Source organism: Crotalus tigris, unplaced genomic scaffold, assembly GCF_016545835.1.
Source record: "Crotalus tigris isolate CLP2741 ecotype Arizona unplaced genomic scaffold, ASM1654583v1 scf7180000019648.599848, whole genome shotgun sequence".
Lineage (NCBI taxonomy): Eukaryota > Metazoa > Chordata > Lepidosauria > Squamata > Viperidae > Crotalus > Crotalus tigris.
This window is the reverse complement of record NW_024097640.1, coordinates 384622-397235: the sequence shown is the minus strand read 5'-3', so window position 1 is coordinate 397235 and position 12614 is coordinate 384622. Positions and strand designations below refer to the sequence as shown.

The 12614-nt window shown below is 39.6% G+C and overlaps 1 protein-coding gene across 1 annotated transcript; it reads right to left on the bottom strand.

Annotated features, from left to right (window-relative positions):
• Positions 1-232: 232 nt before the first annotated feature.
• On the bottom strand, positions 233-11341 carry CUNH3orf38 (chromosome unknown C3orf38 homolog). The gene is made up of 3 exons (XM_039364057.1): positions 11004-11341; positions 8947-9167; positions 233-2183 (listed from the first exon to the last, which is right to left on the bottom strand). Exons 1-3 carry the CDS (start codon positions 11140-11142, stop codon positions 1596-1598), a joined length of 948 nt encoding a protein of 315 aa, XP_039219991.1. The 5' UTR covers positions 11143-11341; the 3' UTR covers positions 233-1595.
• Between the last annotated feature and the right edge of the window lie 1273 nt (positions 11342-12614).

The following is a 12614-nucleotide window of genomic DNA, read 5'->3' as shown; positions in this document are numbered from 1 at the left end:
GGTAGATTTTCTTTAGTTGGAAATATATAAACAAAATGTGGATATGTATCTGACAAAGATAATGTAGGAGTAGATTCCTGAACAGACATGAAATTGAATTAAATAACCTTCAAGGAGTTTTCCAACTCTTACATTGTGATTTTGATTTAAAAAGAAATGATAAAAAGATGTCAGTACAAGCTCTTAAAAAGGATTCCTAATAAAAAGGGGCAAGAGTAGAAAAATACAACAGTTTCAGTTTCCAGCAGTAAGAAATTTTATCTGGATGCAGACACAGCTATCAGATTGTAAATCAAAGTATTGTTAAAAACAATTGTCTCATATAAAGAAAAACCTATTTAACAGCAGTAGGCTATTGTGTTTATACTTAGAAATAATCCCCATATATGTACATGTGACTGTAGATAAGTGTAGAAATGCCCTTAAATACCTATGTATTCAAAAATAAAAAGTCTCTGTTTGTAATGACACACATATTTTTTAAGTCTTTATCACTCAGGAAACCCAAAAATAAAATAAAATGTTATTTTACAATCTATAAAATTGTTCAAAACCGGGAAACTATCTTTATGCTGTTCACTGCTGATTCTTCCACACGTAGTAAGAAGTAGAAGTAGTAAGAAGAATTGATTCTTCCACAATTATCTGAAGTAGTAAGAATACTGCCTTTTTATAATTAGTTGGAAGATTGCAACTTTTATTAAGAATAAAAAGTAATATAAGTGAAATAAACTAGTTGTAATAACTGCCGCAAATAAAGTGCTTGTTTTTTTATAATTTCACAATTGTCCTGTATTTTTAAAAGTATGTTATAGGTATAGGTAAACAGCAACATGAATAAGGGGTTGTACATAACAAATGATAAATCAAATAACAAATTTCAAAGTATTTTATAGAGGAAAGCAGCATTGTTTCATAAATTCCCCATAAAAACTCTGTATTAAATTTAGCACTGCTGTAACCTTTTCACGCATATACTAATTTAAGTAATAATCATTTTAATAATGTCGCTATCTTAACAGAAAATTCTATCAAAAATCAAACATGCTTTGTTTTGTACAACCCTGAGATTAAGTTGTGAAAAGTTATTTAACTAAGACTTACAATTAAGTCTTTGGCAAAAGAATCTCTTTCAAACTTAACAGATTCATCACACTTCTCTATTCTTCTACCACTAAGGTGAGAAAAAAGAGAAGCTACAAGTAGTCAAGATGACAATATTACATCTCCAATGCTTTATCCTTCTCATTTATACTTGATTCTGGCTATGTACTCCTACCCCCATCCACCACACCCACTCCAATACTTTCCCGCAATTGACAGGAAAGTAGAGTATCTTCTCACCTTCCCTCCCTTCTCATTTAGAAAATAATCTGCAAAAGTAATTTTTCGAATTGTAAATTTGGGGGTAAGAGTCAAGCCAACCATTACCAACAGCAAATCTCTATGATCAGTAGCCAACATTATCTCACAATAGGAAAGCAAGAATTAAAAAAAAAAAAAGGAAATAAATTACTGAATGCTTTGAGTATGCTCTCCTGCTGTATTTTCCAAGGTCCACATACTTTTCTCCCTCATTTTGCAAAACAGAACGCTCAGTATTTTTGAGGCTCAATCAAGGCAAGTTCCTTTGACACATAAAATTCCTGCAGTTCTTCTTGCTCAAATTTTATGCGTGGTCTTTCTATATGGGCCCCAGGCTCTATGGCATTCTGGCCAACAATCTTTAGATTGACAAACTTGATTTTCCATGTATTCTCCCTAAATGGGCAGCGGATGAGGCCAAAGATTTGTTCAAAGATTCCCAAACAACAAGTACTTCTATGAACTGTGCCAGCTACTGCTACCACAACTAATCCATATTGTGAAACTGTACACTTCAGGCCGCCTGCATTCAAGTTGGGATTCAAGAAGAGGTATTCTTCTTTCACTAATGATAGCAAGCGAAGGCTCACCAATTCTGCACCTGAGTACTCTTCCATGTTTTGTTCAGAGGTGTTGTAACAAAATTTTAGGGTTACATCACCCCAAAAATGTTGTGGTCCCCATTCTTCTTGAGGTTCTCCAATCAATGGGTTCTGAGAGTTTAATATTCTAAAATACCACTGACAAAATTCTTCTGCCAGATTGTGACACTCTTTGTTGTCATCTTGATCTCCTTGTGTTCCTCCAACTTCTGGTTGCTGAAAAATAAGAAACAACATAGAAGTAGAATAAAATAATCACTTTTACTTTATAAAATAACAAGAGATAATTAAAAAGATCCTAAAAAATTCAGAGAAAGTGGAATGAAACAGTAACAGAAAAATGGTCTTGCTTTGAAACAGTATTTATGAATGTACACTATATTTATGTACTGCCTAAGTACCTGAATAATAATTTATTTGGATCCATTTTATAAAACAAATGGAAGATTTATGGTTTTTTTATAATTTGTTTCTATGTTCATGTTAAACTGCCGACCCGCAGGCCGGATGCGTCACGCCAAAACCACCCCCACCCCATTGCCGGCAATGGGGAAAAATTCCCAGTATGTCGCGCGACATCACGTGACGTTGCGAGTTTGACATGCCTGTACTATTTAGACTGTGAACAAATGCACTGCAAACCATTTCATGAAACATTTCAAACATGTTTGCTAAAAACTGGTTAAGGATAATCGTGAATGACTTCATAGAATATGTTTGCTGCCCATCCACTGTTACTTATATTACATAAAATTTGATAAAACTACGTGTCAGTTTTTTCAAACTAATTCTATGGTAGAAGTCAATGTTTATGACTTCTGCAAAAAATAGAAGTTTGGAAAGTAACTGAAAGTATCCATTTTAAAACTCCTATCGAACAATTATACTGAGTATTTTCCAGCTGGTAGCTGAATTGATTTAATCTTATAACATTCAACATGACTCTGCAAGAAAAAGCAGTGGCTTTTAACAAGGCAAAATGCAGTTTTTCCATTCCTAAACCCAGTGAGTTATAACTGAGACAAACATTTTCCACACCTACTTCTTTCAAATTACTAAGGCCCCAGTAAAATATATTATGAAATGTATGTCTAAAATATATAAACAGGTTATTGACTTTAGTACCTTTTTAACATAATTTGAAAAATCTTATTCATTTATGAAAATTTAGAATTAAGTGAAAGACCCTTAGATGAATTTTGTGGAGTGAATGTGAATGATTAGTTGAAGGATATTGTGAATTGTTTGAAGACCCTGAATATTTTTATTTTTAATCTGTTAATAGCTAATAGTGACATTTTATAGTGTTTATATGTATGTGCAATATATCAAAGCATGTCATGTAGGGCTTTAAAGGTCAATATCAAAGTAGGAAAAATATATTTCATCTTTTCAGAATTACATATAAAATATAATTTATAGGACAATCCTGTTTGTTCTGAAATTGAAAAGATAGTTATTAGAAACTAATAAAAAAGCATGTACAAAGAAAAGGGTTTTATTTTGGTTTTAATATTTTTGAATTCCATATAAGTAGAACACAATAATAATAAAAATGAGTGAACAATTGTATTTATTTGTCATATTTACATGGCTGTCCACCTCACAAACAAGTGACTTTGGGTGGCATACAATAGAGTTGAAAATAACATAAACTAATATTAAAAACTATAAAAATTATAAAATTAAAATTATAAAAGTTACAAAACTAAAACAAAAATTTAAAAAACAGATTAGGTGAAGAATAGATGTTAATTACACTGGAGTCATCATCATATTTTGCTAGTTCCCTGGGGTCCTCATGCCCAATGACACAACCAGGTCATGAGGGACTTCAGCAACATTAAAAAGGGATGAAGCTAATGTCACTTCAGTGGGAAGGGTATTCCATAAAGCTGAAGCCACAGCAGAAAAGGCCTGCTACCTAGGACCCACCAAATGAAGCTCCCCAGCTGATGGGACGCACAACATGACCTCTCTGGTGGATCTAGTAGGATAAATAGATATAATTGAAGAGTGGTAGTCGCCCAAATGATGTGGTCTCATGCTATGTAAAGCTTTAAAGGTTAAATACAGCAACTTGAATTGGACTCATAAACAGACTAGTAACCCATTGCACCATGGAGCAGAAATGTAGCATGTCTTCTACTGGAATCACGCATAACTACCCGCTATAAATACTCTTCAGGAGCAACTTTATGTAAAGTACAGTACAGTAGTCCAACCAGGAGGTGATTAGATAAGTAGAGCTACTTGATCCAGGAATGGGATCAACTGATGCACAATAAAGTTGACTAAAGGCTCTCCTAACCATGACTGCCGCCTGCTGCAGTCATTATAAGTCTAAGGAAATCCCCAGATTGTACACAGGATTTGTGCGGGGAAGCGCAATCTCATCCAGCACCAAATAACGCACAGTCTAGAAATGGTGAGCCCCAAAACTCAAAGTTATCCAGACTTGCCAGGATTCAGTTGAAGCCTGTTATTTTCCAATAAGACCCTCACAGTGTCTAGGCAGCAGGATAAGCCATCCACAAAATTGCCTAGTTTGCCACAGCAGAGATGTATAATTAGGTATCAGCATACTGATGGTTTCTCACCCCATGGCAATAAATGAGCTCACAGAACAGGACTCCACACAGTAAGGGCGAAGGACAGGATCTCTCCCTCCATCACCACCAATTGGAATTGCCCCTAAGAAAAAAGGCAAATTAGCATAATACCATGCCACCCACTTCCAATCCTCTGAGTTGAACCAGAAGGATACCATGGTTGTTGGTATTGAAAACAGCCACAAAATCAAGCAGAGTAAGGATGGATGCAAAACTCATCCTGCCCATAGCAGAGAAAATTTAAAAATGTAACCCATTTTTCTGGGTTTGAATTCTGATGGAAACGGATCTAGATAATCCAATTTATCCAGGGCCTTCTGAAATTATTGCACAACCATCTTCTCAATCACATTCACAAAAAAGGGAATGTTCAATACCGTAAGAAAACTCTCCAATACAGGTTTATCAATGACTTCTTCAGGGACTAAACCATGGCCTTTTAAAGAAGTAATTGAACAACCCTCTCAATCAAAGAATTTATGACCACTAGAACCCACTTACACAACATCCCCCCGATTCCTCTACCAGCCAAGAGGCCATAGATCTAAAGAGCTGATGGCTGAACTCAAAAGAGTCCTAAGGACTATGCACACTTTATCAGCTCAACAGGTTCAAACAGTTCCCAGATAGCCAGGAAAGATACCTTCCCAGGTATCTCTTCATACTTGCAGCATCCATCTCTCAGCACATTCAAGTGAATTTATGTAATAGGTATTGAACAAATTTTTCTATATGAAGGCATGTGTAACCCAAAAGAGCAAGATGGCTATCAGAAGACACAATAAGGGTGGAGAAGTACTGATGTATTGCTGCTCTTAGCACAAGGTAGGCCTTACTAGCAGCTCTAACCTGCGTCCAGTCAAGTTCATCCCCTATTGAATGCCAGAGACACTAGATGTCTCTTCTTTCATTTCAACCCTCTTACCTCCTTTATGAACTACAAGAAGTGCCAGGATCCACAAGAGGTTAGAGCAGGGCTTTTCAACCAGTGGTACACGTACCACCGTTGGTACTTTGGCACCTGGCAGGTGGTACGCAACAGTCCTAGAGAAGTGGTAGCAGGGGGGAGAGGAATGAGCTGAAGTGATGGCAGCGCTACACAATCCTGAGGGAGAGACAGCTGGAACTGCAAGGCTGTTGGGGCTCAGCAAAAACCCCAGGATCAGCACCAGGCTCCAGCTGATTGGCGCTTCCAAAAGCAGCATGTAGCTTGAGGTGCACGGAAAAGGAAGGGGGAGAGAGGAAAGGATGTAAAAGAGATTTTGACGGGAAAGGGCCGAGGGGCTGTCCCCACCCCACCCCCTGGGTGCACACATAGGGGGCGGTGAGCGCCCAGCATCCATGCTGACCACTCAGAAAGAAAAGAGGCAAGCCCAGGCCAACTGGGTGCTGATTTACAACCTCAAAACTATCATCAAAGCCAGAACGTGCTCAGCCTTAGATCCACGGGGCAGCCCTGGAACCAGCGACAAGCCACCTTGCTGCTTCAGCCCCACCCCTGCCCCACCCCCTGGGCGCACACACAGGAGGTGGTGACGAGTACGCGAGGCCTGGCATCCCTAAGTACTGCGCTCTGAGCACTTCGCAGGTTTATTTTTTTAAGCTGCCCGAAGCTCCGGGTAAGAGGCTTCCCATTTTGACCCCTCCCCCCATCATTGCCTCTGCTCCTGAAGGGCCTCTGCATGGCTCTCAGCTCACCTCTCCCAGACCCGTGCACGTGTGTGTGTGTGTGTGTGTGTACGTGTGGGGGGATCTCACTCGTTGCAGCCCCACACTGTGACATTGGGGAGGAAAAGAATGGAAGAGATAAGAGAAGCTGTGATGGGAGCTTCTTGCAGCCTTCCACGGGGCTGGGTGCAGGAGCTGAAGGGGGCAGGGCACAATGCGATCAGCGGCATGTTGGGAAAAAGAAACAAGTACTCCCAAAAAACCGCTTTCATTAGCCTGCCATCGCAGGTCTCCGTTGAGGGCGCAGGGCTGCAAAGGGTTAGACATCTCCCACACGCGTGCACACACACACACACACACACACGTGTGTGCGGGTCTGGTAGAGGTGGGCTGAGAGCCATGCAGAGGCAACAACGGGGGGGGGAGGAATCAAAATGGAAAGCCTCTGCCCACCACTGCCTGCCTGTTGCCACCTCTGCTTGGAGCCTCTGGCAGTTTAAAAAAAGGAAAAAAGGGAAGGGAGGGAGAGGAAACTTGATTGGAAATGCCCCAGTTCAAAGGAGAAAGCAATTCACAGACAGAACTTTATTGGCAATTAAAGTTAACATTGGTATTCTTGAATTGTGAGCTCTTAGGAAAGTATCCCCACCTTGTGTATTGCTAACAACCATTTCCAGTGGGAAAAACAGGACAAAGCAGAGTGGGGGAAAATATTTTCCTTTGCTATATTTCCAGTCTGAATTTGACCAAGGCAGGGTCCCTACAGAAGAGCCCTTTTAAGGATTATGTATTAATAGAAAAGCAACTAAGTTACCTCTGTTCCTAAATGCTAAAGCTGTTGCACATAAAAAATGGAGGAGTTCGTATCAACTATCACAGCCACAATTTTTACAGTTTTGCTGTACTGTTGTCTATGGATGCCCCCACTAAATGCAAACATGGGATAAACTGACCCTGGTTTTTCTCAATCTTTTAAGTGGCCACAAACTACTAGCAAAAGTGGCATTTGATCACAAGGCAAGGAGGCATTGAGAAATGTTTCCTCTTTTGCATTTGAGCATCCAAGAAGGGACAGGAAAAGAGAAAGGGAAAGGGGAAAGACAAAGAAAGAAAGAAAGAAAGAAAGAAAGAAAGAAAGGGAAGAAAGAAAGAAAGAAAGAAAGAAAGAAAGAAAGAAAGAAAGAAAGAAAGAAAGAAAGAAAGAAAGAAAGAAAGAAAGAAAGAAAGAAAGAAGTCCGGCCTTAGCACTTGGCCATCAGCAACCCTGCTGCCCTTTCATCATCCCCTTGACCCCTCCTCCTGGCCTATTCTGGTGGTCTCTCATCTATCACAAAGGATGCTTTGGTTACAAAGCTGGGTCTCCTCGCATGGAGAGGGAGTGGGCCTCCCTCTGACCCACACACTTTGCCCTCCTGCACTCACTATGAACAACCTGGCCAGGGAGAGTAAGCACAGCAGCAGCAACAGCCGTGAGAAGGACTTAAGCGCAACCGGGCACCCCCTCAGGGAAGTGGGGCTGGACTGGGTTAAGCTACAGGGTTTGTGTGCCCCACGACCTCAAGGGCCAGGCTAGACGCTTGTCCTCCGCTGCCCAGGGCTCCGGGCAGCCCACGCCACCGTCCGGGACTCTCCCAACGGCCCAAGCCAAGCAAGACAGTGAGGCTCCTCTGGTGGACCATGCCCTGGTGCCCACCCAGTCCCACCCCCCTCCACTGGAGACCCCTGGATCTCCCCACAGCCCACCACAGATGCCCCCCAACCTGAGAGATGAGCTGGCCATGCCCCTCAGCCATTAACTTTGCTTGTCAAAAGGCTGCAAAAGGGGATAACATGACCTTGGGGCACTGTGACCATCAGAAATATGAGTCAGTTGCCAAGCACCCGAATGTAAATCACGTGACCCTGGGGATACTGCAACAGTGGTAAGTGTGAAAAATGGTCATAAGTCACTTTTTTCAGTGCCATTGTAACTTCAAACAGTCACTAAGCAAACTGTTGTAAGTCGAGGACTACCTGTACTTTATCACTTTTTGACATCTTGCTAGCCGACTAGTGGTACTTGAATATTGCCATACCATAAAAGTGGTACAATTGGTGAAAAGGTTGAAAAGCCCTGGGTTAGCGGTTGCATTCCTACAATCAGATCAAGACATCAGTTGCCCTCTTATTCCAAGTGGTGGCTGTGTCTTCAGATGGATCACGCAACAGAGCAGCAGAAACAACCCACAGATCCCTTTGAAACCCATTGAGGTCCATCAGCTGCCAGGCATGAACTAATCTAATGGGTCTAACTTTCTTGCAGTAGATGGAAATGTCAGAGAATCCCATGGTAATCAGGGTGTGATCCTACCATGACAAGTGGATATCAAAAGCTCCCCCAATTTCAGATCACACAGTCCAGTGCCAGGCTCTGGATTTTCTCATGGCTGTCCTGGTGGCTATGAACCCTTTGGCAACCTCAGACCCAATTCCCATGGTAGGCAGATTGAAGTGTCCCAAGACCTCTCTGCCAACTGAGAGATGAAGTCAATGAACTCAGGCAGGAGATTGCTATGCAACAGGGAGGCCAGCAATGAATGAAAAAAGAAATCACAAATGTTCCTTGCAAATCCACTGAAGAGCAATTTAAGTGTATTATTGTTTCAATAAAATATAATTGTAAAATATTTTTGGCATCGCTTATTATTTATGTACCTCACCTGTATACTAGGATTAGTATATGTTTGCTCTGAAGCACAGACTTTCAGTCCTTCACACCAGTACTCCTTTGCACGATAAATAAGCTGGTGTTTTTCAGAAGAAGGTGGCACTATAACTCCTTTTGTTGCCAAGTACTTGAAGATTATCTCTCGAAATACTTTCTTTCTTTTCAACAGCTCTTCGGCACTTTGACTGTACAGCAAGATGACATTTATGGCTTCTATAAACAAATTCAGAAATAGTTATATTACCTAAAGTTAATTTTATTGCAAAAGAAAACTAGTAATTTGATTGTAAACCATGTAAAATTCTGAAAATATATTTCTAAATTATAAATATGTAACAAAGATGGCAATTTTGCTGCTGAAGCTGTTCCTTCTTTCTCTGAGGTCAAAGGAATTTTATATTGGGGGAAAGGTTAGCAAAAAACGTAGCACAGAAAAAGCCATTCTATAAAGATCTGCTAAACATAATCATTAGTAATTCTGACTTAAAGAACTAGCTTCCTGATTTGCTGAAAATGTAGAACTCTTTCACCCACTCGAAAATAAAGATTCCTATAATCAAGTCTCATCATCCCAAGTGAGAAAAGCAATGTTACCCATGGCCTATGAAACGCCCCACTAGCAAAAGAACTGGTCAATAATGCAAGAAACAATCATATTTACTATTTTGAACATTGACCTGTTACTTCATTTGGTATATTTTGAAATATAGACCAATAGTACACACCATTAATGTGAGCAGAACATTTTAAGAAGCTTTATTTTGGCTGTAAAGATAGAATGGAAAGTGAATATTTCTGCTTAGTCTGATAATCAGAAGAAAACTGATTAAACTGGTGCATTTTTAATTATGTGCATAAACATATTAAATAGAATTTATATGGTTCTCAAAGATTGCAGGATCATGAATATCACTCACTTTAATATTGCTCAAATATTTTAATTATTTACCTACAAGTTACATACAACTTTAAGATTTACTAAATATGCTGTAGATGTGCTATTACTGATATGAAAGTTGTATGAAATCATCATTCAAGTAATAATAGAGCCAGCACAAAATGATTTTATCACAATGGTTTGCTCTGGGGCATATTACTTTCTCATTGATCTATAAATAGTATCTGAACAAAGAAACTGTTTATACTGAAATAATACACTAATTTTATCTGCTAATATATTTAATTAGTAAAATATTTTGTCAGAAGACCATAAGGAAAAACAAATTACAAACAAATATACAGCTAATGGTTTTGTTGACAGTTTTTTTGACAGTTTTTTGACAGTGGGAAAACTACTGCAATTTTACTTGCAATAGTTCTCTGTGTAAGATTTTTATTGAAACAGCTTTTTTAAAAGGAAAAGCCTACCGTAGCAAAATGATAAATTATTTTTACATTTTTGATTCCTACAACGCTTTAAAAATTTTTTTAAAAAGAGGAACATTAGTTTGAAAAACGTTACTTTTAAAACATTTTTGAAAAAGGTAAGAGCGTTTTGATACTGTAACCAAAACACAATACTAAGGGAAACAGTGCTTCAAAAATATAGAGTCATATATATTTTCCATAAATTACTCTGGATAACCTTAACCGTAACAGCCAGATATTGGATATGAAACAAATATTTGTTCCACATCATGTGCCGCCATCACCCTTTTTTCAAAGTTGTTTAAAGAAACTCGATTATCGTTGATGAATAGAAGTCACAGGGCCCGGCGTAAGTTTTCAAGCTATTTTCAAACCAGGTTATCTGTTAATAGGCAATTTCTATGCCAAAACACCTGTGCCTCGCCAGTAGGCGGGAGAGAAACCTCACTGTATGAATGCAGCTGAAGGATATCGCAGGCCCAAATACTTCTGGCACACCTGAAGAAGAAGCCCCGCCTAGACTATGGGAGGGCTGAGGAAATGAATATCTCATTCCGATAAGTAATCATAAGGAAATACCAGGCTGAATTAATGAACCTCAAGTCAAGAAGTACATCTTTCCAGAGGAGGCCCAAAACGCCTTTTTCAAACTCTCATCAGGATACCGGGTCCTTAAGATACCTTGGCGGTTGCTGGGCTGCACCAGACGGCTGGTCACCGTGTCCGCTAGAGCCAGCAGATCGTCGGTCTGGAGCAGGTCCAACAGCTCCCGGCAGCCGTCCCGCTCGCGCTCGTTCATCCCCGCCCCAGCCGAAGCCATATTGAAGGGGGGGAGGGGAGGCGCGTTGCTTCTTCGAGCGCGAGACGGGGAGCACAGGCCACCGAGCAGCAGTCTGAAACCTTGACAACCGAGCGACGCAGGGCGGAACAACGCCACTTCCGCCTGTTGTCTTACGCCTCCACCAACCTTCCGTGCTTTCGTAATTCGACAAATCGACACGGAGAGCGCAGGTGAAAACTGTTCGGCTTGGAACAGAAGCGGCCTTTGTAGTTCCGTCGCTATTATTAATCTATTATTAATCTTCATGGAGGGTTTTGTTTTTTTTAACTTCAGTACTTCAACTAGTCGGCAAGATATAGTCTTTCAATACCCAGCTCTGGTTTTGCAAAACACGAAAACTTTTGTCTATCCCGTGCTTTTCTTTTTTGCAATTAGCTTTATTTTCCCGAATAAAATGTACGTAGCTGTTTGTTGTAAGCTTTGTCTAAAACTTTGTTTTGGAACTAAAGTTAAACCAAATAATATTAACAAAACGTACGTGCCCCCGCACGTTTATTTCTCCCCACTTTTTTTAACAGAGGCTCTTCTATTCAGCTATTTTATTTGACCACAACTTATTTGTAAATTATTCTTCGAGAACCATGTCAAATGTGGGGATATTAAAATATATCACGATATCATAATTGGAAGATTCATTAAAAGAACAAGGGGGTGATTCCATCCCTCTTAAGATATTTCCAAGATAAATTTCCATTTTCCAATGCCATATCAAAAGCATAAAATTGTTAAAAAACATACATTTTCCCAAATACACGAATGTAACTACGGGACTGAGTAATACGCACGCGTTTTGGAAATATATAACATCCTAAATATGAGTTACAATGTAAGGCTAAGTCTTTAAGAAAAGGAACTTCGGGATACAAAGTGGAAAACAAAGTAAAATTCTTTAATTGCAGATTAATCTTGTGAATGAGTCAGTTTGGTGCAGTGCTTAAGGCATCCGGCTAGAAACTGGGAAATTGCGAGTTCTAGGATCTCCTTAGACGCAAAATTAGCTAGGTGACTTCGGGCCAGTTACTTTCTCACAGCCATGGGAAGAAGGCAAAGGCAAACTTCTTCTGAAAAACCTTGCCAAGACAATTGATGGAACTTTGAGTCTGAGAACTGGACACGATTGAACAGAAGAAAATCTTGTTAATGATTCACAGGAAGGACCTCTAATTCTCAATGATTTTATAGAAAAGAAAATAGCTCCACCTCAAAAACACTGATCAGAAGAAAGAAGAGGAAATGTTTTTAAAAAGTTCAAGAACATGGCTCAATTTGGGTTCTCAAAATCCATTCCTGAGCTCAGTATTGTTATTGGGGTGTTTTTTAAAATCAGGCTGTAACTAGAACTTTTGTTCCCCCCCCCAAAGAAAACCTTTTAACAACTCATATTAAATTTGCCATTTTATACTCTACACTACAGTTGTTCATGTTACCAAATTGTGCATTCAAGCAGGTTA

Excerpts from the sequence above, each read along its gene's own strand:
- CUNH3orf38 (XM_039364057.1), bottom strand. The coding sequence starts at position 11,142 with ATGGCTTCGGCTGGGGCGGGGATGAACGAGCGCGAGCGGGACGGCTGC. Across the intron at positions 9,168-11,003 it reads GCAGCCCAGCAACCGCCAAG|AAGCCATAAATGTCATCTTG; the intron begins GTATCTTAAGGA and ends ATTTGTTTATAG. Across the intron at positions 2,184-8,946 it reads ATACTAATCCTAGTATACAG|CAACCAGAAGTTGGAGGAAC; the intron begins GTGAGGTACATA and ends CTTATTTTTCAG.